Consider the following 27,165-nt stretch of genomic DNA (forward strand, 5'->3'; position numbering starts at 1 on the left):
CTGTATTCAAGCTTGCACCCAGGAATGTAATCTGTTGACAGGGTACCAGTTGTGATTTATTTTCGTTTACGGTGTACCCCAGACAAGTTAGAACCCTTTTTACAAACACCAGATGATTCAGAAGTATTCCCTTGTTTTCTGCCTGAATTAGACAATCGCCCAGGTATGGATATATTTGAATATTTCTTTGCTAGTAAAATGCAATGACTGGAGCCAGGCACTTTGTGAATACTCTGGGAGCAGTGGACAAGCCAAAGGGCAGTGCAGAGAAATGAAAATGCAAGTAGCCTGCTTTGAAGCATAGGTATCTTCTACAAAATTTCCTGACTGGGATGTGCAGGTATGCTTTTTTTTAAATCTAGAGTTGCCAATCAGGCGTCTTTGCCTAGCATAGGAAGTAACTGGTGAAGAGTCAGCATCTTGAATTTTGGAATCTCCAGAAAGGTGTTTAGAGTAGATAAGTCCAGGATTGGACGCCATGATTTGCCTTTTCTGGGTACCAGAAATAGCCTGGAATAGAAACCTTGTCTCTTTTCCTCTTCTGTTACCAGTTGAATAGCCCCCATGCTTAAGAGGGGAAAGTACTTGTTTTTGAGCCTCTGCCCACTGATTTGGGGGCAGGTCTGGCCACCCGATTGGTGTTGGCAACGTGTGGAAATGAAATCTGTATCCCTGGGGCACTATATTTAAAACCCATTTGTCTTGGGTTATGAGTTTGAAGAGCAATCTTTCCCCCAAAGGGGCATTTAAAAGGTAAGTGCTTGGTAATTTTAAAAGGAAGTCATTCAGACTGTTTACCATAGGGGGGTGTCTTGTTATTTCCAGATTTGGAAGTGGAGGCCCCCCCACTGCTTAGTTCTGAGAGTCCCCTGGGACTGAAACCTGGGGTTTTTGCTGTGTCTGGGTTTGGCTTGAGAGGCTCTGGAAGGGATTGGAAAGGACCAATTCTTAGTAGGCCAGTGCCTACTAAATCTTGGAGGTTGCACTTGTAAGAAATCTTTAAAGGTTTGCATAGACTTAAGCTTTATCTTCCATCTTTTTTAGAACTTCTTCAGCCTTATTGCCAAACAGGCGGTCCTGATTTAAAGGAGCATCCAACAATTTAGCTTTAACATGATCAGGCAAAGATTGCTCCTTAAGCCAAGCATGCCTTCTAAGCACAGACCCAGTAATAGCAGCCCCGCAGGAGGCCTCTAAAGACTCAAAACCACATTGCAAAGTATGTTTTCCAACTTGTTCAGCAGAATGCATCAAATCCTGTAAATCTTTATTTTCCACACAGTCAGGAATCAACATCATTTTCTGTTTAAGCAGTCCAATAATATGCTGTTGATATTTTAACACACGAAATTGGCAGTTTAAAGCTCTGATTGCCAAGGTTGCAGAAGTATAAACCTTTTTACCCCATCTATCCAGCACCCTAGAGTCTCTATCAGAAAGGGTTGGATTTTTAGCAGTAGAAGCTTTAATGCCCTTGGGTCCCTGAGAAATGGTTTCTGGATCTGCAACAGGATTTTTGAAAAGAAACTTGTGGGACTCAGGAACCCTGTAGTATCGGTCAGGTTTACTGGGAGCCGGAGGCAGGGAATCAGGGGCCAAACTGGATTCAGAGAACACATCATCAACAATGTCTAGTACAGGCGGTATAGCCAAAGGTCTATGCTGAGGTAGAAGAAGGAAATCCCTAAGCCTCTTTTTTAAATAAGAAAATTCCCGGCTTTCCCAGTGGAAATGCTCCCTTAAAGTATGCAAAGTTTCCCCAAAAGAAAAATCATCAGGAGAGGAAGCAGAGGGAATGGAATCCACTGCATCAAAATCCTCATAAGTAGGTATGGACAAATCCAGGTCATTAGAAGAGTCAGAAGAAACAGAATCCTGATCAGAAGATTCATAATCAAGCTCAGCCCTAGGCCTCTTGGGGGGGAGGGGGGGTGTTGACTACCCCTGATTACAGTAATTAGATCTTCAGCCATTTTTATCATTTGTTTTTTAGGCATAGGGGCCTGAACATGTGGCCTGGGCGTCGGTTTTTTAGACATGGATCGAGATTTAGGCCTTAGTAAAGAAGGCGGTGTCAATTTAATATGCAAGTCTGTAGGCCTGAATACACTCTCAGAAGCCGGTGAATGCACAGCGGCTCCTGACCCATCCAAGGTAGAGACATCCGCGGGTTCCATAGGTGAAGCATCTCTCGGCATACCGGACTCCGAATGGGTCTCAGTAGAGGCCTGCGAATCAGAAGTAGCGGGTATCAGGGGCTGCGAAAGCACCTCACTGAGTACCGGCGAACTGGCGACTGGCTTAGGAGAAGCGTCGTCTGCAGTTTTGGACCTCGGCAGCCTGTCTCTGTCTTCATCTTTGCGGTTTTTAGGTATCCTGGTAGTCGGATGGCTAACCGACATTTCTGGATAATTAAACCGAGAACCGATATATTTAGAGGCAGAAATGTGACGACGACAGATAGTGCGCTGATTAAATAAAACACAAAACCGACAGCAAGGTACGTCGTGGTCAGGGCCTAGGCAAGGAATACAGTACGAATGAAAATCTTTATGAGGTATTTGCTTTCCACAAGTAATGCAATTATTAACTTTTACTGACATCGGTAAGGAGCAAGAAAAAGTTTCCCCAACGGGGTACTTAGCTTTAAGTTGAAGACTTTGGTTCTGAAACTCGAAAACGAAAACTTCAGGAGTCGGATGACCGGCACTTGCCAACTGCTTCTGCTTCGGGCACCGCACGGCAAGAAAGACTGATGTAATGGCGTTGGCTGCATGTTTTATACCCCCTGACGACCTGACATCATGGAAGAAGGGACAGCAACCGACGCAGGACCCAAGACTTTGTTAATCAGGTCGACTGAGGGCAACCTGCCAGCAGGTTACCCAAATGTAATGATTGCAACAGTGAAACACGAAGAACATCCGCAGGTTGCATAGTGGAAGAAGCATCTTGTGGCATACCGGACTCCGAATGGGTCTCAGCAGAGGCCTGCGAATCTGTAGAAGTGGGTATCAAGGGCTGTGAAAGCGCCTCACTGAGTACTGGGTGAACTGGTGACTAGCTTAATGGAAGCATCGTCGGCAGTTTTAGACCTATGCGGTCTGTCTCTGTCTTTATCCTTAAGTTTTTGTGGAAGATCGACAATCGGATGGGCTTAAGGAAGTCATTTCAGAAAACGGAGAACGGGAGCGAAAGAATTTAGCGACAAAGATAGGCCGACGGTGAATAGTTCAGGCGTTAAACAAGACACAAAACCTACAGCAAGGAACGTCGTGGTCTGGGCCTAAACAGAAGACACAGTAAGAATGAAAATCTCTCAGGTATTTGCTTTCCACAGGCAAGACAATTGTTAACTTTTTCTGACACTGGTTAGAGCAAGAAAAAAAGGATCCCTAACGGGGTACTTAAGCTTTAGAAGACTTTAGGTTTGAAACTTGAAAAATGAAAATTTCAGGTAGCGGTCGACCGGCACTTGTGAACTGCTTCTGCTTCGGGCTCCTGTGCGGCAAGAAAGACTGATGTAATGACATCGGCTGCATGTTTTATACCCCTGGAGGCCTGATGTCATGGAAGAGGTGACAGCACCGGATGCAGAAATTCCAAGACTCTGGTATTCGGGCCGGCTGAGGGCTACCTTCAGGCAGATAAACCCAAGTGTGATGACTGCAACAGTGAAACACGAAGAACATCTGAGCTGTCTAGCACTGAGGCTCCGAGGAGAAGCAAGGCTCTAAAACTCAGAGTTAAAGGCATCAGCCCACCCTGTATATGGCACCTATGCTTTGGCTCCGAGACCCATCCTGCTCAAGGGGGGGGGGTCAGTGCCAAACGAATCAGGGATACCACTGGAGTCGAACAGGAGGCCATCTTTAGATCCAATACTTTGACTGTCAGGGTTCTCAGATCCAAAGGCTCTGAAATCAATGGCTGGATCAGAGAAGATATAATGGAATGGGAAAAAGGCTGAAGGTTCATGGATTCAATGGGAGATGGAGACAGTAAGACCACCATCGAGATCTGATCTCTGAAGAATTTCCTTATCACCCTATCCACATCTATCTCTGATAAACTTTGGGAGGATCTAACAGAAGAGAGATCGGTGCCTATGGGAGACCATCTCCAGAGAGAAGCGAGGGCTTCAAGGCTGAGGAGATTTTGACAGAACAGGCGTCAGAACCAGGGAGGTCAGATATGAAAGCTCAGGTATTTCATACAGTGGCTCCGGTGCAGGAGCAGGTATAGGAGACCATTCAAGAGAAAGTTGTCTGTTTCCTGGGCTCCGTAACTTGTTTCATCCATAGCTTAGGGTCCTGGAGTTGAACCCCATGCAGATTTGGCAAAGGGTATCTAAATGGCCAGCATCTAAACAGACGCACTCCCGGTCATCATCAGAGTTTGGTATCTTACACCCGCAGGAAATGCGCTTTTTATAACCTGTTGGCTTTTCAGCCATGCTTAAAGAAGGAAGAAAACAAGAGTTATTTTTTTTTTAAATAAACAAAAGAAAGGTTTACAAAGATAGGGATTATCAACAATGGTAATTAAATAGCTACCTTGAGAGATGGGTAAGACAAAAAAAAAAAGTTACCAACAATGATAACTAGAAATACTAGAGAAAAAAATGAGTAGAAAAAAAGTCAGAAAGAAGAGAATAGTAAAGGAAGGATAGGATTGTTGTTGTGTCTTTCGGCTTTTCCCGGTTAGGGATCGCCACAGCGGAACTCCGGTCCACTAATGATTGGCAGTGGATTTTTACGTGCCAAGTTGCCAGCCGTGACGCACAACCTTCAACGAAGGTACGCCCATTCATGCATGTCTCCACACATAAGACGCTCTAGCTGAGAATCGAACACGACAACGTCTTACTGTGAGGCGACAACGCTACCGCAGCACCACCACCGCAGATCATAGAAAAATACATAGAAACAGAAAGCAATAGAAGAAAGCTAAATAAATCCTACTTTTACTCACGAAAAGTCGTGAAATAAACTCAGAGCTCAAGAGTGCATGATCCGCATCCGAACAGTAAGAGCTGCAAATGAGATCTGAGGTAATGCAGGAATTAGTGGCATTATAGGTAAGGGGAGGAGCTCGAGAATTCGATCCAAAAGTCTGGAAGGTATGCAGCCGAACCAGATCAGAGACCCATTCATTGAGAAATGAACTAAAATGACAACATCAGATCTGTACAGTTAACAACCATCATTAACAGCAACTTTTGAGTAATGGAACCAAGTTATTGACCTTGATCATAAGTACAGCAATCAGGACTTGGCCTTTTTTCATCAGAAGCCAACTTGTCAACTGGCTGGTTTTTTTTTTCACATTACATCCATTACCATGTCCCCTCCTCTTCTGAATCCCCCCACTCCGCCACTGGTCATACATAGATATACCAAAATCCAAGGTCACACAACTTCTAGAAGGGGGGGGTGGGTGGGAGCAAAATTGATAAAGGAGTCTATCAAGAGTTGGTTACTGCAGAAATGGACTGCTCAAGGATCAAGCAGCATGATCCCTTCAAGACAGCCTGAGACAGTACAGGCAAGATAAAGAAAGTTACACAGCTGGTTAAGGGCTAAATGTGCCAACTAGAAGAACTTGAAAGACAATGGCTCTTCTGTCTACACTATCACACATTTACAATCACTTGTATGTATGACTATAAACTATGCAGTGCAGTTCCACTTATTTATTTATTTATTTGCATTTGTTAACCGGGTTGGTCCAGCTGGGTAAGAATTACCCTTTTTCAGTGGAGACCCGAGGGGAAAAGCCCCAAACAGACATACAAATGCATACGAATAGAGACAAATTAACAATATTACAGAGGAAAACAATTTATGGGTACAATGGATGCCCCTTTTACCGTCTCAAATACTTTCAAACAGTACTGCCATAAATGTTGTTGATGGGCTAAGTGTCTCCACCAAAAATTACAAATGAACTTAATTGAATATGCAAGTTTCACAGTGACATGAAATGTATATTACGAGTGGCTCTGCCTGTAATTTTTGTTGTCATAAATTCTTGATGTGACATGCTAAATGTACCTTGCAAGCTTCACATTATCAGAATCATCTCTGCCCCAATCCCAATCCTTTCCGGGATCTACAGCAAAATGAAATGGAAGTAGCTTGTGCTCAGAATCCATCAGAGGAACTACTGCTGCAAAAAAAGAAGAGGAAAGAAACTGTCAATTGTATGACTATCTTTAAGAGTGTACATCACAGCTGGCTGGCAGTCATTAGGTAAAAAGAAACCGCTGAATAATAAATTACCAACACTTCTGAATTAGCAGGTAGACTAAACATTTTTTTCATTACCAAAACACAAATTCAAATTCAGCACATGAGAGTGTACAGCAGTTCATCATATTCCAAAGTAAGTAATGGTGCTCCTAGACAAGTTACCTGACTTGAACACAGATATAAAAGATTATCAACTCAAATGGCATTTGCATTGATAATGGTTCACAAGAGGCCGAACCAACAAAACTTGAAGACTGAAACAGTCCAGGAATGTGTAGTTTAAAAATGTTAACTTCTCCTGCAGCATATTTATTACTGTAGTTGAAATGGTAGTGGTGTTTGTCTGTCTTCTCTGGATAAAACCAATGCTACAATCTAGCTTAAGTAGTCATTTATAGCACCTAAGTTTTCTTCAACTGTTTCCATAATAATTTAGACATGTCCCAATAGGTTTAAGCTAACTGAACCAGCAAGTCAAACTCCAAGCTTAACACAGAACTTAAGAATTTTTTATTTTTCAAAATGCTGCAAAAGATTCTCATATACAATCATAAAATAACACACTGACTCTTGGCTCATTCTTCTTCTTCAAATGAGATTTTCCTTTATTTTAAGATCTTTTCAGAAGTTAGGTGAGTGCACCTGTTACACTGAGGAATTAAGATTGCAAGCTTATATTAACCCAGCTGATGTTCATTACCATAGGGGGTTGTGTCTGTAAAAAACCCTCCTAACTAAAACAAGTCACATAGATAAACCAATCTGTAAAAACTGCAAGAAAAACTGACCAGACTAGGGTTTTTTGCTGTGTGATTCCTTGTTCTAGAGGCTCATGGGATATATATGCAAACAGACCCATTAAGGACATCCCGTGTTAAAGATATGCGGATCTCACATACTCTCTCCTGTTATTAGACCTCCGAGGGTGTAAAAGGTTAAACTGGAGATAATGGCCAGAAAAAAAAAACATTTGTATAAAAATAAAGAAATAAAAATAAGCATTTTTCAATAGTAAAGTCCATGCGCTTTCGCAGATCGCTTTGTCAGACCCAACTTCTAACTACAGTAAGACATTAAGTGACTGTCTTTGGGAGTGATAAAAAAAATTTCAGTGAATAATCAGGTAAAACAATCCCTTTTACTCTCAGTAAAAGATGTGATGGTGAAGCTTCCTTTGGTTTAGTACGCTGGTTATTGATATGTGAGAGTTCAGTCCAGGGGCTCTCTTGGCATCGAGCCTAATTTGCCATTTGAGTTCACGCTTCTCCAAGTAATCATTTGCTGGTCCTTAGGACTCCTTTTTTTTATTGTATCCAGGATATGAAAGAGAAAACTATGTCCGTGGGATTCCCTGAGGTGCTTGACTAAAGCATTGTTTGGATTTAGTTTTTTAATATCATGTAGGTGATGGGCTACTCTGGTTTTTAATTTGCTCAGTGTTTTTCCAATATAGAATGCTGCGCATCTGGCGCATTGAGCTTGGTACGCTATGCATTCCATGTGGCAGTTACCATAGAACTTGCAGTGGAAGGTTTTCTTTGAATTCGGGCAGCTGAACTGGTCTTTGTTACTTAGGTGTTACTAGTAGATAAACTTTTGTTTGTTGCATGGGAATGTTCCTGGTTGATTTTTTGGGAGAGGGTCATTATCTTTGCTTTCATGCTCAAGAATTTATTTTAAGTGTAGAAGTCAGTGGAAAAGGTCAAAGTCATATTGGGTTCCTTGAGGGCATCTTTCTGCTTTCTCCTCCTTGGCTGTCCCAAGCTGGGGAATTTGAGGTCGGAGTGCTTGTTTTCGATTATAGGGTCCAGGATGTTCTGGATGAGTTTTATGTTGTGCCATCTTTCTAAGAAATCTTTTTTAAGATTGATGTTGACCATAAATTTTCTGAGCTCCATGGAAACTCTGGCTAGTCATAGGCCCTGGGATTTGATGACATTCTTTTTTGTAAGACATGGGTGCATGCTGGACCTATGTAGCAGAAGACTGGTCCTCGTGGGTCTTTATTTTTATACAAACATGTATCTTCTGACAATGATCTCCAGTTCAACCTTTTGAACATACCTTAAATGCAGGATGTCCTTAATAGGTTTATTTGCATATATCCCATGAGCCTCTAGCAAGAGAGTTTAAGGAATCACACAGGGAAAATCCTGGCCTGGTCAGTTTTTTTCTTGTAGTTTTTACAGATTGGTTTATCTACGGGATATGTAAGCTTGCAATCTGAATTCCTCAGTGTAACAAGTACATTCACCTAACTTCTGAAAAGATCGCACAATGAAGGAGAATCACATTTGAAGAACCATGAATCACTGTGTTGTTTTACTGTTGTACAGGAGAATCATTGCACCATTTCGAAAAACAAAAATCTCTTAAGATCTATGTTAAGTTCGGAGCTTGACCTGCTGGTTCGATTAGCTTAAAGCTATGTGGACAGACGTCTAAATTGGTTTGCTGGTATCGGTACAAAGGGACAGCCTTGGGGTACTGCTCTCTGATCATAGGAGATTCCAGGTACTAGGACAAAATAAAAATGTTTCCACAATACAAAATGAAATTAGTGCAATGCAATCAGAATCTACATTTATTCCAATCTGCTTGCGTAAAACCAGCTTATACAGATTCAAATTTGAAAAAAAAATGTTCAAAATACAACATGAAGTCAGATCTAGTACATGACTCAAGTTTTCATAAAGTACATAACCACAGCAACTCCTGTGATATTTTTAGGAAAGCATAGTTGTGGGTAAATACTCTTATAACACTAGATTTTTGAGTAGCTTTCAGTTTAACAGTATATCGTAACATCCAATTTACTTCTCACACCTTTGATCCCTGCCAGCATTTTTTTTAAACAAGCAATTCCTCTGCCCCCACGAACAGTGGAAGTGATTTCATACCAGTTTTCTATCCATCCTTGGTCAGTGCATGAACTCTCATGGAAAAAGGATGCATTTCTTAGAGATTTCTGCACTTAATGTGAGCCTTTTGGGGTCTTTTACAGGGCTACCAAAATAATTATCCACTTACTGTTATAAGCTGAATGACACATTGTACTGCATCACTTCAGCAACCAGTCTCTTTAGGGTACATTTGCAGATTACACTTGCATATTAGTTTAAAGCATTGCATTTCTTCTCTGTACTGGCTTAAAGTTGTTACGCTTGTCAGCTCACTTGAGTTGTACTGCTACATAAACTGTTTGACATTCACATTCCTTTTAATGTAAAGTCAATTGTTACTATCTATGTATGTATCTTTCAACCTTTGATTACTGGGAAAGTTTGACTGTGCAAAACACCTTCAGCAAAGGTGTAGAGAGAAAAGCACATTACAAAAGTACATAACATACTTTTTCACAATTAGCATGAGCTAACACAATATACTACATAACACTGAGTTATATACAGTTTAACAGTTGATTTTACGTTCATTGGTGTTTACTAGGCCAACGCCTTTTTAAGCCTAGCCATGCATTATGAATCCCTGACAAGTTTTAGTACCCTTGATGTGTAAGCAGGGGCTTGGGAGATGAAACATTTACAAGCAGGGGCATGGGAGATTAACCATTTACAGGCTGCCTGTGTTCATTAAGAGACATAGATGCCAAGCCAGGGATGAACTTCCTGCTCTCCATCCAATTGTCCAAGTTACTCTTGAATTGAATTAGGCAGGAAACTCTGCTTCACGTGGAAGGGGAGCCTATTCCAGAGAATGGGTGGTCTCTGGGATACATATCTGTCTCTCCAGCAGTTTCTATTTATATCACAGGCATGTTTTAAGTCTTTAGAAGGGGTAATTTTGGTGCTGTTTGTTTTGCGGATATGCAGGAGGGCCAATAAGAGTGGGATGTGATACTGCCTTGTATGCCAAGTACAGATATCCCCTCAACAGCTTGTAGAAGACAGAAAGTACAGTTTTGTACCTACCATAAATGTAGATGTTCGAGGATCCACATTGCTGCAGTCCTAACTATTGGGTAGTCCGCTGTCCAGTCGGCCCGAATACCAAAGTATATGGCTGACGTCGGTCAAGGCGCATTAGACTGACGTCAGTACGTCAGGGTACTAATGCGCATGACCGACGTCATATCCTCAGTCTTTTCTTGCCCCAGATGTCAGAAGACCCTAAAAAGACAAGGCCAAAACCAAAAACTCCAAACATACCTGCACCAAAAATATGTACAATATATACAAAATTACCAGAATACAACCTCACCTACACAACCACCCCTAAACACAGAGGGGAAGGAGGGAGGGTAAATTGGACTGCAGCAATGTGGATCCTCGAACATCTACATTTATGGTAGGTACAAAACTGTACTATGTTCTTCATTCCACATTGCTGCAGTCCTAACTATTGGGTAGAATCCCAAAGCAGAGGTAAGGGAGGCTGGCAAATTATAAGGAAGCAGGAGCTGACAACATGCCTTGCAAAATAGCTGTGGCAAAACCAGCCCTAGACTTAGAGTAGAGAGGAAGGTGATAATGCTTAGAGAAAGTATGCACTGAACTCCAAGTAGCTGCCTCCAAAATATCCTTAGTTGCCACCCCTAAGAAATGCTGTTGAAGTGGCAGTAGCCCTAGTGGAATGAGGCCTAATCCCAGCTGGAATCTCCTTGCCATGATGGGAATAACAAAATGCAATGCAAAACCCAATCCACCTAGAAATAGTTTGTTTTGACACAGGCTTGCCCTGCGAACTCAAAGCAAAAGAAACAAACAACTGCTGAGACTGCCTAAAATCCTTAGTCCTGCTTAAATAATAACGCAATTGCCTGTGTACATCTAAAGTGTGCAAAATCTTTTCCCCTTTATTTTGGGGATCTGCATAAAAAGTAGGCAAATGAATAGTTTGGTTTAAAGCCACACTAGAAACCACCTTAGGCATAAAGGAAGGATTAGTACGTAATGATACCCTATCCTTATGAAAAATCAAAAAAGGCTCAACCGCCATAAGGGCCTGCAACTCAGAAACCCTTCTTGCAGAAGTAATGGCCAACAAAAAGCAGTCTTCCATGACAAGTATTTCAATTCAGCAGTAGCCGAGGCTCGAAGGTTGTAGAGTAAGTTTCTCCAACACAAAATTGAGATCCCAAGCAGGAGTAGGAGCTCTACGGGGGTCTTATATTCTTTACCCTCTAAGAAATTGCTTGAACAAAGGATGTGAAAACAATGGTGGGTCACAATCATAGTGAGCTGAAATTGCTGCAGCATGAATCTTAATGGAAGAGAAAGACAAACCTTTGTCCAATAACTCAGTAAGATATTGAAGAGCCACACTCAAATTAGGCTCAGAAATCTCCAAATTCTTTGCTGCAGTCCAAAATAAAAATCTCTTCCATTTTTCATGACACTTTCCTTGTACTAGGTCTTCTGGCTTCCATAATCACATTTAAAACTTGTTGAGGAAGTTGAGACCTGCTGTCCTTCAAAACAGAATATGCCAGGCTGTTAGATGAAGAGAGTGAAGCTTGACATTGAGCAGGTGACCGTCCCTCTGAGACAACAGGTGTGGAATCAAGGGTAAAGGCCATGGAGGCTTCCTTACCAGACTCCTCAGTAATGGGTACCAGTGCTGCCGAGGCCAATCTGGAGCTATTAAAATCATCCTTGGCTTGTCTTGTCTGACCTTTAGAAGCACCTTTGGGAGAAGAGGCAGAGGTGGAAAAGCATACACATGAAGATTTTTCCAACTGAAAGAAAGAGCATCCACGTTCCAAGCTGTGTGATGAAACCTCTTTGTGCAAAACTTTGGCAGCTGGTGGTTTAGTGGAGAAGTTTAACAGATCTATGTCTGGAGTTCCCCATGACACTGTCAATTTTGAAATACATGAAGATCCAGTTTCCACTCGTGGGGATCCATGATTTGTCTGCTTAACACATCTGCTAAGGAGTTCTGTGCTCCGGCAGAAACCTTGCCTGAAGAATTAGTTGCAAGCTGAGCGCAGTCTCCCATAAAATCATTGCTTGCCTGCACAATGGGTAAGAATGTGTTCCCCCTTGTTTGTTGATGTACCACATGACAGTTGTGTTGTCTGTTAGAATCAACACCTGCCCTGGAAGAAGTAACTCCTTGAAAGCCATTAATGCAAACTGGACTGCTAACATCTCTTTCATGTTGATATGTAGATGCTGTAGTCTGGCAGGCCACTTGTCTTGTATCCACTTTCCATTTAGATGAGCTCCCCAAGCAATGTCTGAGGCATCTGTCGTTAGAATCTGACTCGCCTCTGGCCGGGTCACAGAGAGTCCCTTGTTTAGGTGACATTCCTGAGCCCACCACAAAAATTCCTTTTGAATGCAAGGTATTATTTGAATGACAGTGTCCAAATCCTGGCAGTGCTGTGTCCATACATTTTTGAGATACCATTGCAGCTTCCTCATATGCAGTTTGGCATTGGGAAGCACCAGAATACAAGATGCCATGAACCCTAAGGCTTGAAGGACTGTCCTTGCAGTCAGCCCGGACTGAAGAGATAGTTGATGGAAGTAACTGGAAAGATTCTTTTGTTTGTCCGGGGTTAAAAAGGCCATCTGGGCTGCTGTATTCAGTCTCACACCCAGAAAGCACATGTCTTGAGAGGGTACTAGACTGGACTTTATTTCGTTCACAGAATACCCTAGGCATCTTAGCACTGCTACCACAAATTCCAAATGCTGTAGAAGGTCTTCCTTTTCTTGAGCCAGAATCAGGCAGTCGTCTAAGTAAGGATAGATTTGAATTCCTTTTAGCCTGAAGTAAGCTATCACTGGAGCCAGAACCTTTGTGAATACTCTGGGCGCAGTAGATAAGCCAAAGGGCAATGCAGAGAACTGATAATGAGAATTTCCAGCTCGAAAACGCAGATACTTCCTGCAACTTAGTCTTATAGGCACATGAAGGTAAGCTTCCTTGAGATCTAAAGTTACCATCCAGTGATCTTTGCCCAGCAGAGGTAAAAGCTGTTGTAACGTCAACATTTTGAACTTGGGAATGTCCAGATAAGTGTTGAGGATAGATAAATCTAAAATTGGTCTCCACGTGTTCCCCTTCTTCGGTATTAGGAACAGGCGAGAATAAAATCCTAGGCCCCTTTCTGGCACAGGAACTGGCTGAATGGCCCCTATTTGGAGCAACAGAGAAATTTGCTTGTGAGCCTCTGTTCTTTGTAGAGGAGGAATGTCTGGCATGCCTTTGAAAGGAGGCAAGGTATGGAAATAAAACCTGTAACCGTGGTGAATGATATCCAGAACCCATCTGTCTTGGGTAATTAAATCCCAATTTTCTTTGAAAAGAGACAGCCTTCCTCCCAAAGGTGCTGCCAGGCGAGAATGTACTGGCAGCTGAAAAGGCAGGTCATTGGGTCTGTTTACGAAAGGACTGACCCCTGCCCTCACCAGAAGTCTGAGCAGGTGAACTCCCTGTTCTAGGCCTAAAAGAACCTTGAGCTCTGCCCCTACCACGTCTAGACCTACCCCTAGACTGGGAATCATAAGCAGGATATGTCCATCCCTTAGTAGGCCAATTTCTACTAAACTGGAGGCTGCACCTGCAAACAATCCTTAACAGTTTGCATAGACTTAGCCTTGTCCTCCATTTTCTTTAAAACTGCTTCCACAGGCGAACCAAACAACACATCAGACTGTAAAGGAGCATCCAAAATCCTTGTCTTAACATGTTCAGCTAAATTCTGATCTCTCAACCAGGCGTGCCTACGAAGAACAGAACCAGTGGCAGCCACCCTCGAGGAGGCCTGCACAGCATCAAAACCACACTGCAAGGAATGCTTACCCACCTGTTCAGACACATGAACTAAATCCTGCAACTCTTTACACTCAATACCTTCAGCCAGAGCATCCACCTTAGACTTCAATTGTGAAAGGAGATAATTCTGATATTTTAACATATGAAACTGACAATTCAACGCCCTCATGGCTAAAGTGGAAGAAGTATACACTTTCTTTCCCCATCTATCCAAAGCCCTTGCCTCTTTATCAGGAGGAACAGGATTTTTAACAACAGAAGCCTTCACACCTTTAGGCCCCTGAGAGACAGTTTCCGGGTCTGCCCTAGGACTCTTAAAAAGATACTTATGGGCTTCAGGCACCCTATAGTACCTATCCGGTTTAACTGGGGCAGGAGGCAAAGAATCAGGATTCAGGGAAGCCTCTGCAAAACATCTTCTACCACATTCAGAACAGGAGGTATAGCTAAAGGCCTATGCTGGGGTAAAAACAAGAATTCCCTAAGCCTCTTCCTGGAATCAGAGAAATCTTGACCTTCCCATTTAAAATGCTCCCTCATGGAATGCAGAGTCTCTGAAAAAGAGAAATCCTCAGGAGGCGAAGCTGAAGGAGTAGAATCATCCACATCAGAATCAGAATAAGGAGGATACTCCTGCAAGTCTTCAGTCAAGACTCAGAAGCCTCCGAACATTGCTCAAAACTCTCAAACTCAGGTTCCACCCTAGGCCTCTTATCAGGAGGGGGCATAGAACCTCTAATCATAGTAATCAAATCCTCTGCCATTTTAGCATATGCTTCTTAGGCAAAGACCCAGAAACACTCGGAGAAACCCCACTGAAGCTAAACTAGGCCTGCCTCTTAAAGAAGCCTTGGAAACAGAAGGGGAGGCCCTAACCACCTTAGGAAGAGAGGGAAGAACAGCCACCTGAGAAGCCCCTTCAGCCTGGCCTACTTCCTGAGAGGACACATCCTGTAACAGTAAAGTTTCTCCCTGAGACTCTAAAGAAACTCCTGGCAGAACCTCTGGCTCCACTGAGTTTTCTAAAGAACCGACGTCCGGGACTGTCGGTTCTTCCACTCTAGGCTTCGCTGCTTTGTCCTTGCGTTTTGGCCGAAGCGGGCGTCGGAGCATCCGACGGCATTTTATAATTACAACGCTTCCCAAACACTAACCTGGCACAGTCTAACCTTCTCTTAATAGTGCGTTTGTTAAACCTAGCACAAGAGCGGCATCCAACAACGTCGTGCTCAGGCCCTAAACAAGGTATACACAAAGTATGGTAATCCCTATGAGGTATCTGTTTCCCACAAGAAATACAGTTATTCACTTTTTCTGACATCCGGTTAAATACTGAGGCAAGAAAAAACCAAAATATTCCCCAACGGGGTACTTAGCCAACTTTGATTCGGTCTGAAACTCTGACTTCAGAAACTTTCAGAACGCCAACCTGCACTCGCAAAACTGCTTCTGCATCGGACCATGCGGCAAAAAAGACTGAGGATATGACGTCGGTCATGCGCATTAGTACCCTGACGTACTGACGTCAGTCTAATGCGCCTTGACCGACGTCAGCCATATACTTTGGTATTCGGGCCGACTGGACAGCGGACTACCCAATAGTTAGGACTGCAGCAATGTGGAATGAAGAACATCACAGGGATAGGGCCTTGAGGAAGTCTCCACAGGACATGTTACTTATGACCCGTATACCAAACAGGGCACTGTATTAAATGGTAGGTCTGATGAATGGCAAAAACAGTGGAACAATGATTTTCCTGGACCTTGATGCCATGCCTTTGTATATAAATTGTGCAACATAGAATGATTTCCTCATTACTGTAGACACATGATGGTCAACGGCTAGATTACTGTCTGTGTGCCCCCCCCCCCCCAAGTCCCTGACTACTAGGTCAGCTCTTAGGGGTGTGTTGTCAATATGATAGCTTCCAGGGATGGATAACTTTCTGAAAGATGCTATTATGCATTTATTGGCATTTAGCTTTAGTCCATGGCTCTGACACCAATTTGTCTGCGTCAACCTTTCCTGGAGAAAGTACAGTTTTGTACCTACCATAAATGTAGATGTTCGAGGATCTCCATTGCTGCAGTCCTTACATATGGGTATTCCGCTGTCCACAATCGGCCCGAATACCAAAGGGCTAGAACCGGCGTCGGTCATCGGCGCCCGAGACTGACGTCAGTACGTGCCAGTACAAATGCGCATGACCGACGCCATAACCTCAGTCTTTCTTGCCTCAGACGTCAGAATGCAAAAAACACCACCCAAACCCCAACCTAAAAAGAAAAGGGGGGAAGGAGGGAGGGAAAATTGGACTGCAGCAATGGAGATCCTCGAACATCTACATTTATGGTAGGTACAAAACTGTACTATGTTCTTCGCCTCCCATTGCTGCAGTCCTTACATATGGGTAGAATCCCAGAGCAACGGAAAAAAGGGAGGCTGGCCAACTAAATAGCATTAGGAGCTGCTAACATGCCCTGTAAGATTGCAGTGGCAAACCCAGCCCTAGACCTAGAATAAAGAGGTAAATGATAATGCTTTGTAAAGGTATGTACAGAACTCCAAGTAGCTGCCTCTAGAATGTCTTTAGTAGCTACCCTCTCAAAAAGCAGTAGAGGTGGCCGTAGCCCTAGTAGAATGAGGCCTGATCCCAACTGGAACATCCTTTCCATGATGAGAGTAACAAAAAGCAATACAATGGCCAATCTACTTGGAAATAGTTTGTTTCGAGACAGCCTTCCCTCATGAAGTCAAAGCAAACGAAACAAATAATTGTTGAGATCTTCTGAACTCTTTGGTTCTGCTCAAATAATACCTTAACTGCCTATGTACATCCAAAGAATGCAAAACTTTTTCCCCTTCATTTTGGGGGTTAGCATAAAAAGTAGGCAAATGTATAGATTGGTTCAATGCCACATTAGAAATCACTTTAGGCAGAAAAGTAGGATTAGTACGTAAGGAAACTCTGTCCTTGTGAAAAATCAGAAAAGGTTCCACTGCCATGAGGGCCTGTAATTCAGATACCCTTTTAGCAGAAGTAACAGCCAATAAAAAAGCAGTCTTCCAAGACAACAACTTCAATTCAGCTGTAGCTGCAGGTTCAAAAGGAGGCAGAGTCAGCTTTTCCAAAACAAAATTAAGATCCCAGGTAGGAGTAGGAGCCCTCCGTGGGGGTCTTATATTCTTTGCCCCTCTAAGAAACTGTTTAACCAATGGATGTGAAAATAAAGGAGGGTCACAATCATAGTGAGCAGAAATAGCTGCAGCATGCACTTTTACAGAAGAGAAGGACAAACCCTTGTCCAATAAAATAGTCAAATATTGCAATGTACAACTCAAATTAGGCAATTTGACATCAAAGCCTTTAGCTGAACTCCAAAGAAAAAATCTCTTCCATTTATCAGCATAAACTTTTCGAGTACTAGGACGCCTGGCTTCCAAAATAACATCCAAAACTTGTTGAGGGAGCTGAAGGCCCTCCTTCTCTAAAACAGAATGCGCCAGGCTGTCAGGTGTAGGGATTGCACCCTGACATTGAGAAAATGATTGGTTTCCTGAGACAATAAGTGAGGAATCTGTGGTAATGGCCAAGGTGTTCCATGAATTAAGCTCCTCAACAGAGGGTACCAAGGCTGACGAGGCCAATCCGGTGCTATAAGGATCATGCAAGGTTTGTCCCTCCTGACTTTCAACAGCACCTTTGGAAGAAGAGGCAAAGGAGGAAAAGCATACACGTGAAGGTTGCTCCAACTGAAGGATAGTGCATCTATTTTCCAGGCTTTTGGATGAAACAGCCTTGTGCAAAACAGTGGCAGTTGGAAATTCAGAGGAGAAGCGAACAGATCTATGTCTGGAGTTCCCAAGCCATGGTCAACTGAAGAAATACCTGAGGGTCCAATTTCCATTCGTGAGGATCCACAATCTGTCTGCTCAGAACATCTGCTAAAGAATTTTGTGCTCCTGGCAGAAACTGTGCTCGAAGAGTGATGTGCAGATTCAAAGCAGTTTCCCATAACAGCATTGCTTGTCTGCAAAGAGGGCAAGAATGAGTTCCCCCCTGCTTGTTGATGTACCACATGACAGTTGTGTTGTCTGTTCGAATCAACACCAGTCCTGGTTGAAGTAGGCTCTTGAATCCTTCCAAAGCAAATTGAACTGCCAGCATCTCTTTCATGTTGATATGCAAGTGAAGTAGCTCTGGGCGCCAAAGGTCTTGAATCCATTTTCCTCTGAAATGAGCTCCCCAGGCTGACTCCGAGGTGTCTGTCGTCAATATCTGACTTGCCTCTGGTTGGGTCACAGAGAGCCCCTTGTTTAGGTGACATTCCTGAGCCCACCACAGAAATTCTTTCTGAATGCAAGGTAGAATCCGAATGACAGTGTCCAAATCGTGGCTGTGTTGAGTCCAAACGCTTTTGAGATACCATTGTAGCTTCCTCATATGCAGTTTGGCATTGGGAAGTACTAGAATGCAAGATGCCATGAACCCCAAGGCTTGAAGGACTGTCCTTGCAGTCAGCCTGGACATTACTGATAGCTGTTGGAAGTATAGGTGAAGATTTCTTTGTTTGTCCGGGGTAAGAAATGCCATCTGAGCAGCTGTATTCAGTCTTACACCCAGAAAACACATCTCTTGTGAGGGCACTAGACTGGACTTTATTTCGTACACAGAATACCCTAGGCATGTTAAAACTGTCATTACATACTGCAGATGTTGAAGAAGTTCGTGCTTGCCTTGAGCCAGAATCAAACAGTCGTCCAGATAAGGATAAATTTGAATTCCTGTTAGTCTGAGAAAAGCTATTACTGGAGCCAGGACTTTTGTGAATACCCTGGGCGCAGTAGACAAGCCAAAGGGCAATGCAGAGAACTGATAATGCAAATTCCCATTCCGAAATCTCAGGAATTTTCTGCAACTGGGCCTGATAGGAATGTGAAGATAGGCCTCTTTGAGATCCAGATTCACCATCCAGTGATCTTTGCCCAGCATAGGTAACAGCTGTTGCAGTGTTAACATCTTGAATTTTGGAATTTCCAGAAAGGTGTTTAGAATGGACAAATCCAGAATTGGTCTCCAAGTATTTCCTTTCTTTGGCACTAAGAAAAGACAGGAATAAAACCCTGTGCCTCTTTCTGCAGAAGGTACTTCCTGTATTGCTCCCAACTGAAGCAGAGAAGAAATTTGTGTCTGTGCTTCCAGTCTTTGCTGAGGAGGCACATCCGGCATACCTTTGAAAGGAGGGAATGTGTGAAAATAAAATTTGTAGCCTCGATTTATTATGTCCAATACCCATTTGTCTTGGGTAACCAAATGCCAATTCCTTTTGAAAAGTCCCAGTTTTCCTCCTAGAGGAGCTGCCAGCCAGGCAGAGTCCGGCAGCTGAAGACACAGGTCATTGGGTCTGTTTCCGAAAGGACTGACCCCTGCCCTCCCCAGCAGAAGGGGTAGAAGAACTCAAAGACCTAGAAGTAACAGGGCCCTGAGAGGAAGCCCTACCTCTACCTCGCCTCGACCTGCCCCTAGATTGATAATCCAAGAGGGGAAAGACCATCCCTTAGCAGGCCAATTCCTACTGAACTTAGGGGCTGAACCTGTAAAAGTCCTTAACTGTCTGCATAGACTTAGCTTTTCCTCCATTTTTTCAAAACTGATTCTACTGGAGGACCAAAAGAACATCAGATTGTAGAGGAGCATCCATAATTCGAGCCTTAACATGCTCTGACAAGGTCTGATCTTTAAGCCAGGCATGCCTGCGAACAACTGAACTAGTAGCAACCACCCTGGAAGAAGCCTGTAAAGCATCAAAACCACACTGCAAAGAATGCTTACCAACTTGGTCTGAAGCATGCACTAAATCCTGAAGCTCCTTACATTCAATACCTTCAGCTAAAGCATCTACTTTACATTTCAATTGGCCCAGCAAATAATTTTGATACCTGAGCATATGAAACTGACAATTTAAAGCTCTCATAGCCAAAGTAGAAGAGGTATACAGTTTTTACCCCACCTATCCAGGGCCCTAGCATCCTTGTCCAGAGGAACTGGATTCCTAACCACAGAAGCCCTAACACCTTTGGGGCCTTGAGTAATAGTTTCTGGATCAGCCCTAGGACTCTTATATAAGTACTTGTGAGCTTCCGAACCCTGTAGTATCTATCTGGTTTAACCGGGCAGGAGGCAGAGAATCTGGGTTAAGGGCAGCCTCAGAAAATACATCCTGAACAACATCCAGTACAGGGGAATAGCCAAGGGCCTATGCTGAGGCAAAACAAGAATTCTCTTAGCCTTTACGAGAATCAGAATAATCCTGGCCTCCCATTTGAAATGTTCCCTCATGGAATGCAAAGTCTCAGAGAAAGAAAAATCTTCTGGAGGGGACGAGAGGAGTAGTGTCCTCAGCCTCCGAATCAGAATAGGGAGGGAAATCCTGAAGTTCTTCTACAGAGGAATCTGACTCATTGGAAGACTGAACCAAACCCTCCAACTCTGTCTCTACCCTGGGCCTCTTCGCAGGGGGGGGGGGGGGCATAGAACCCCTAATTAAAGTAATCAAATCTTCAGCCATCTTTAACATGTGCTTCCTAGGAGCTGGACCCTGGGGACTAGCACCAGCAGGGGCAGACTTAGACTTAGAATGGGCTTTGCTTTGAGAAGGAGGAGGCCTAACTACCCCATGAGGGGAGGGAACCACTGACATCAGAGAAGCACCCTCAGCCTGGCCTAACACAGGAGAAGCCACTTCCTGTAGTAACAAAGGCTCCCCTTGAGACTCAGGTAAACTTTCAGAAGGAGCCGCTGAAGTAGTCAGTGGTTCTACAGAACCGGCGTCCAGAGTGGACGACTCATCCTGTTTGGACCGCAAAGACTTTTCTTTGCGTTTCTTAGAAGAACCAGGCGTCGGAGAATCCGACGGCATGTTGTAATTACAACGTTTACCAAACACCAGCCTAGCACAGTCCAACCGACGTTTAATAGTACGCTTGTTAAAAGTAGCACAAAAGCGACACCCAACAACGTCGTGCTCAGGCCCCAAACAAGGAATGCAGAGTGAATGGTAATCCCTATGAGGAATCTGTTTCCCACAAGAAATACAGTTATTAACTTTTTCTGACATCCGTCAATACTGAGGCAAGAAAAAGACAAAAGTGTCCCCAACGGGGTACTTAGCCCAACTTGGTCTCCGGTCTGAAACTCAAAAACCGACAATTCCAGAACGCCAAACGGCACTTGCAAATGCTGCTTCTGCTTAGGACCACGCGGCAAGAAAGACTGAGGTTATGGCGTCGGTCATGCGCATTTGTACTGGCACGTACTGACGTCAGTCTCGGGCGCCGATGACCGACGCCGGTTCTAGCCCTTTGGTATTCGGGCCGATTGTGGACAGCGGAATACCCATATGTAAGGACTGCAGCAATGGGAGACGAAGAACATCATTTGTTTGTGTGTGTGTGTGTGTGTGTGTGGGGGGGGTTCACTGACAGCTCCTAGTTTGCAATCATCTGCAAATTTAGTCATCTAGAAGCCACTGACATTGGCCTTGACTTCACAGAAGTAAATGCCAAAAAGAAGCGGTCCCAGGACTGAACCCTGAGAGACTTTGCTTGTGATGGGTCTCTTTGTAGAGGTGGGCTCCCCAATTCTAACTTCCTATGTCCTGTCTGTGAGCCAGCTAGCTATGCGCTGGGAGACAAAGGTTTGTACCTAACCTCTTGAGCTTGTCAGCAATGCCCCAAGTGGGTATTGTGTCAAATGCCTTGGCCAGGTCAAGGTAGGCAGTGTCAACCATTCTGCCTCATCCATTGCTTTGGTGACCCTCTTAAAGAAGCCCACTAGGGCTGAGTAGATATGACCTGTCCTTGACAAAATCACATACGGTTGGGTCCAGTATCTGGAAGTTTCCTGTGTCATTACTGATCATTTCCATGGTTTTGCATATGAGATTAGTTAGACTTATGGGCCTGTAGTTTTCAGTGTCTGTAGATGGCCCACCTTTGTGCAGGGGGATGACTGCTGCTGTTCTCCATTCATGAGGCAAGAAGCCTGTTTGGAGGCTACAGTTAAAATAGCAATTTCAGAGGGCCTGATAGATCATATTTCATGCCATTTAGAAGACATCCTGGAATACTGTCTGGGCCCAATGAAGCAGTGCTCTTGGCCCTAGAGCATTAAGGACCTGCCCCCCCCCCCCCCCCCAGTGATAGCAGGGGTATTCATACATACAGTTTGGATTGGTATAATGGTTAAGGTGTTTACCTTGTAGTCTCAAGGTAGAGGGCTTGATTCTCACCTTTGAAAGGAAAATTGGCTAGGTTTAAAATGGCCTACAAGGGCAGCTTGCCTAGTATTTGCCTATGAACAGGTTAACCTGTATTTGATGGTATTTCCTGAAGGAAGGTTGAGGGGGAGAGGGGGTAAAGTTGGAGCTTGTCGGCCAGTAGCTTTGCTACATCTTCTGGCTCAGTATACATGGCTTCATTAACAATGAGCTCTGCACACAATTCTGTACTGCCTTTGAGGCTGTGAACACGGTTAAAGAATGCTTTGTGGTTGTCCGTGGCCTGGGAGGCCAACTTTACCTAAAATATGGCTTTGGTAGACTTATTTGTCCTCAGAGTTCTTTAGTTTGATGACAGTGCTTTTATCCTGCTGGGTGCTGTACCTCCTAATTTTTGCCATGATTTTCTTCCTTCTGTTATACAGCCAACTGATGCTGAGATTCCAACAGGGGGCTTGTTTTCTTTCTTAGTTCTCTACTTGCTCCTGGTGGGTACAGTTGCCTCCATACTTGTACAGGGTTTCTGTGAGCAGTTTTGTGTAGGCAGAGTGTTCCCAGGGTTAATGGGGGCATGAAATTTTGCCAGGTTATCGTTTAATAATAGGAAGTTAGCTTTAGAGTAGTTCCTGAATATTCCAGGGTTAGGTGGGGTTCCAGGATTTATTTTCACTTCAAAGGAGATCAATCTGTGGTCTGAGCTTACTAGAGAAGACATCACACTAGGGGATATGCAGTATTCTCAAATATTATGTACACTATACAGTACCTGCAACACGTTGAAGTCACACCATCTAAAGAACATTCAGCATTATTTATTATTTATTTTAGAATTTATGTATAAAGTCACACTGAAATTTTAGTACAGACAGCAGATAAGACATATATGCAAACTCTGTCCAACTACTCACTTGTGTCTTGTTGCGCAGGAGAGAGTTTGAGAATTTTAAGATACTTACTTGACTTGGCTGCATGAGTAGACTAATAATGGTGATGGTACAACAGCAGGATTCCTTTGTTGATGGGAATGATTTCACTGGGATTTCAAAACATAGATCGGAGACAATTATACAAAGAAGGGACTTCGTAAAGGAGGTGTTACAAGTACAGGACTGTTTTGTTCACAGGTTTGTTTTCAATGTGGTTTTAAACATTAGATGAGATGAGCTATTTCTGATGTTTGTTGGGACATTTCCAGTTTTGCAACTTACACAGAGTACAGGCAGTGACCATTATGTGACTATGTTAATTTATGGTGACATTTACATTTCAATTGCCATACTATCTATTGTTTATGTACTGTCCTGTTCTTGTGGCCCAGGTAGTCACTGAAAAAGGTCTTTGGACCAGCCTACCTACCTCGTAACAAACCATAAAAAAGTACATTCAAATTATACCACTTTGTTTTCATTAAAGTACAGTAGCGTAAGTAAACTTACTATAACAGTAAATTTTCAAATATATCACTGCTACAAGAGTGTAAGCTATATACACCTACTTTCTGGGGATGATATGTTATTTTTCACAAAGATAGGGATTCTTTGAGAACTATGCCCAAAGTAGTACCAGAGTTTACTTTGAGCACCCTGGTATAGTAAACTATGACTCTGCATGGAATTGCTGTACTGTGGTGGATATAATGAAAAGTAATAGCATGAGAACGATTTTCAGATAGTTGATTGTCCTTTCTTCTTACCTTCACAAAGAAATGAATTAACTGATAACAACTCCTGAAAGTTTTAGCTCTGTCAAGATAGTATCTGAACCATCTGCAGACATTCAGACTAAGGAGTGTCCTTTGTCCCTCATTTTTAGATTCTGTAAAGAAGACAAAGAGATGGAAGCTTGGATCAAAGTAAACTCCGATACCACTTTAGGCACAAACAAATGATTAGTTCTTAAGAAAACCCTGTCTTTTTTTGGTAAATAAGGTTGACCCACCATAAGAGTTTTCAACTCAGATACTCTCCATTCAGAAATCACAGCAACCAATAAAACTGTCTTCCATGTTAAGAACCTCAATCCAGCTTGTTGAGCTGGTTCAAATGGAGTAAGCATTATTTTTTCTAAAACAAAGTTAAGATCCCAAGGAGGAGCCACATGTTTTCTCAGAGGAGTATTATGCACCATCCCCTTCAAAAACATTTTCACATGGGAATGCACTGAAGGGGGGGGGGGGGGGGGACTTCGGCAGACATGCTGAAATGGCAGTTATCTGCACCTTGATGGAAGAGTAAGAAAGGTCAGAGGTTAATAACTCGCACAAATATTACAGAAGTAGCAAAAACACTAGCCTTAAAAGGGTCCTAACTCTACTCTTGACACTAACTAGGAAACCTTTCCCATTTGCAAAAATATGACTTCTTAGTAGCAGGTTTTCTCACCTCCTTTAATACCTGCTGCATGACCTTAGAAAATGGGTGCCTAAAAGGTATTAAAACTCTATCATCCAGCCAGATAAAGTTGTTTTGAGACTGGATGTATCAAGCACACCACGTCATGTGCGAGTAGGCCCAGCATGGGAGAGAGCGTGTGGTAAATTGCCCTTGGCAGTATGCAAAAGAAAGGAGAACCACCTTTGCCTGGGCCAGAAAGAAATCATTACAATGACCTTTGGAGAGTCCTTCTGATCTTCAGAATGGCAGTGGATATTAGCAGAATGGGGCAGAAAAGCATACTGGAACATTTCTGCCCAAGGAAAAGTAAAGTATCTGTTTTTTTTTACTAGAGTCCTGAATTAGAGTTATGCCATCTGACTATTGTGACTGGAAGCAACCAGAAGTATCCAAGGTGTTTCCCAGAGCTGAATCAATTCTAGGAAGATGCTCTGGTTCAGTTATAACTCGCAAGTGTCTATCCTGATCAGCCTGTCTACCACAAAGTTTAGTTCTTACAAAATGCAAGATGCTTGCAGAGTGAGAATGAATTTGAAAGCTATTTCCCAGGCTACCATGGCTAGTATGTACAGTGGATGAAAATAAGTTATGTTCTTACCATAACGTTTCATATGTGTTGTTCATCTTCATTTCTATTAACCTGTGGGTCTCAGTTCTGAGGATCTCAGAAGCGACCAGCCACATTCTTCTATATCCTGAGCTTCCTCACTTGAGCTCCTCTCTTATACCCATAATGCCCCACTCCCCTAACGTACCTTAGATTGAGTTTGCTAGTAAAGGCATAGCACATAAACCTATTTGCACTATAGAAAAATACATTACTCTACAAACTAAATAACATTAGGAGCTCAACATAAAGGAATGGAAATTCCTTTGAACTTCCAGACTTCCCAAAGACTTGGACAGGGGAAAGGTTAATGGAAATGAAGATGGACAACACAGCTGGAATGTTATGGTAAGAACATAACTTCTTTATCTGATGTTGTCATTTCATTAACCTGTGGGACAGAGTTCTCATCTACTAAGATCCAGAGTGGCCCTCATGGAAGGACATTCCGGAGAACAGCAAAGCCAGAAGCACTTCTATTTCTGGATATGAAGCCCAATTTGAAATGTGCAATAAATGTGTCAGGATTAGACCAAGTAGCTGCAGCGCAAATGTCCTCAATTGAAACTCTTGACCAAAAGCCTGAGAAGTAGCCATGGCCCTTGTGAAGTGGGCCTTAGTTTGTCCTGGTAAGGGAACAATTTTGGAAGAGTAAATAAAGGTTATGTAGTCTTCCAACCATCTAGCTAAAGAGGGTTTGATAATAGATTTACCTCGTTTTGCCACAGAAAAAAATACAAACTGATCATACTTCCTACAGAGCTTCGTTCTGTGTAAATAAAAACAAAGTTGTCTATGAACATCTGGAATAGACTTCCCATTCATGTCAAGCAGAGCGCCTCCCTGGCCCTCTTCAAAAGGAACCTTGACGATTGGATGGGAGGACAGGATATTCACCCCGGGGATCATGTCAGTCACCCTGCTAGACAGGGGTCCAGGGAAGTAAATATTGTGGGAAGAAACATCCAGGGAATTGTTACGGCTAGGCTTGTATAGGCCCTAGGGCCGATAGCCTAGTACCAACCTATGAACCTATAAATAGAGAGTATATTCACCTTTGTTTTAATAACTGGGAAAAAAAGACTGGAAGCTCGAAGGACTGATTAATATTCCTTTCCTTAGTCACTTTGGGTAAAAACGAAGGATTAGTACACAGGGAACTCTATCCTTGTGGAAAATCAAATATGGAAATTTTGAAGAAAGGGCTTGGAGTTCAGAGAGACATCTTGCAGATACAATAGCTACCAGAAAGTGTTTTCCAGAAAAGGAATTTCAAATCCACAGTAGCTGCAGGCTCAAAATATGGATGGTCCAGGGCTTGCAAAATCAAAGTTAGAGCCTAAGGAGTAAGATCTTTCAATGGAGGCCGTAACAGGCAAGTGCTCCTCAGGAAAGTTTTACAGAGCTTAGAAGAGGCAGGGGCTAAGGGATCAAAACCAAAGTGAAAACTGGATATGGCAGCTAACTGGACTTTGACAGCAGAATAGCTAGCTCCATCACAGAAAAGGGAAGCTAAAAAGTGAAGTAAGACTACAACTTGTGCTGTAAAAGATCTACTTGTTTTTTTCAGCCCAAATAGCAACTTTTCCACTTGCTTCTATAAATCTTACGTGTTGAAGACCTATGTGAGGAGACCAAAAGTTCTCGAACGGGGGAAGAAAGCCTGGGGAACCTTGCCATCACTGAAGTGGAGAAACCATGTGGATAGCTTCAGGCCCTGTATGTCTAGATGGGGATGCCCCGATTGGTGAAAGAGCAGATCTGGGGCCGGATCCAACCTCAATGGAGGGCAAACCAGATGAGACTAAAGGAATGTGAACCAGGTTTGTGGAGGCCAAAGGGGGGGGGGTGAGGATTACTTTGCTCTGCAACCTAAGGGCTTTCT

General features: G+C 43.1%; 1 protein-coding gene across 4 annotated transcripts in view; it reads right to left on the minus strand.

The window, feature by feature from the left end:
- The window catches only part of OTUD7B (OTU deubiquitinase 7B), a 1,511,480-nt gene that overhangs the window by 256,158 nt on the left and 1,228,157 nt on the right, over positions 1-27,165 (minus strand). For 3 of the 4 annotated variants that reach the window (XM_044079900.1, XM_044079902.1, XM_044079899.1), the window contains one exon: positions 6,057-6,171. In XM_044079900.1, the coding sequence (XP_043935835.1) occupies positions 6,057-6,171 (115 nt within the window). The remainder of the gene's footprint in view (positions 1-6,056; positions 6,172-27,165) is intronic. The other variant, XM_044079901.1, reaches the window with a different exon arrangement.

Source organism: Protopterus annectens, chromosome 8.part0 (assembly GCF_019279795.1).
Source record: "Protopterus annectens isolate FY-2018-M chromosome 8.part0, PAN1.0, whole genome shotgun sequence".
In the NCBI taxonomy this organism is placed as follows: domain Eukaryota; kingdom Metazoa; phylum Chordata; order Ceratodontiformes; family Protopteridae; genus Protopterus; species Protopterus annectens.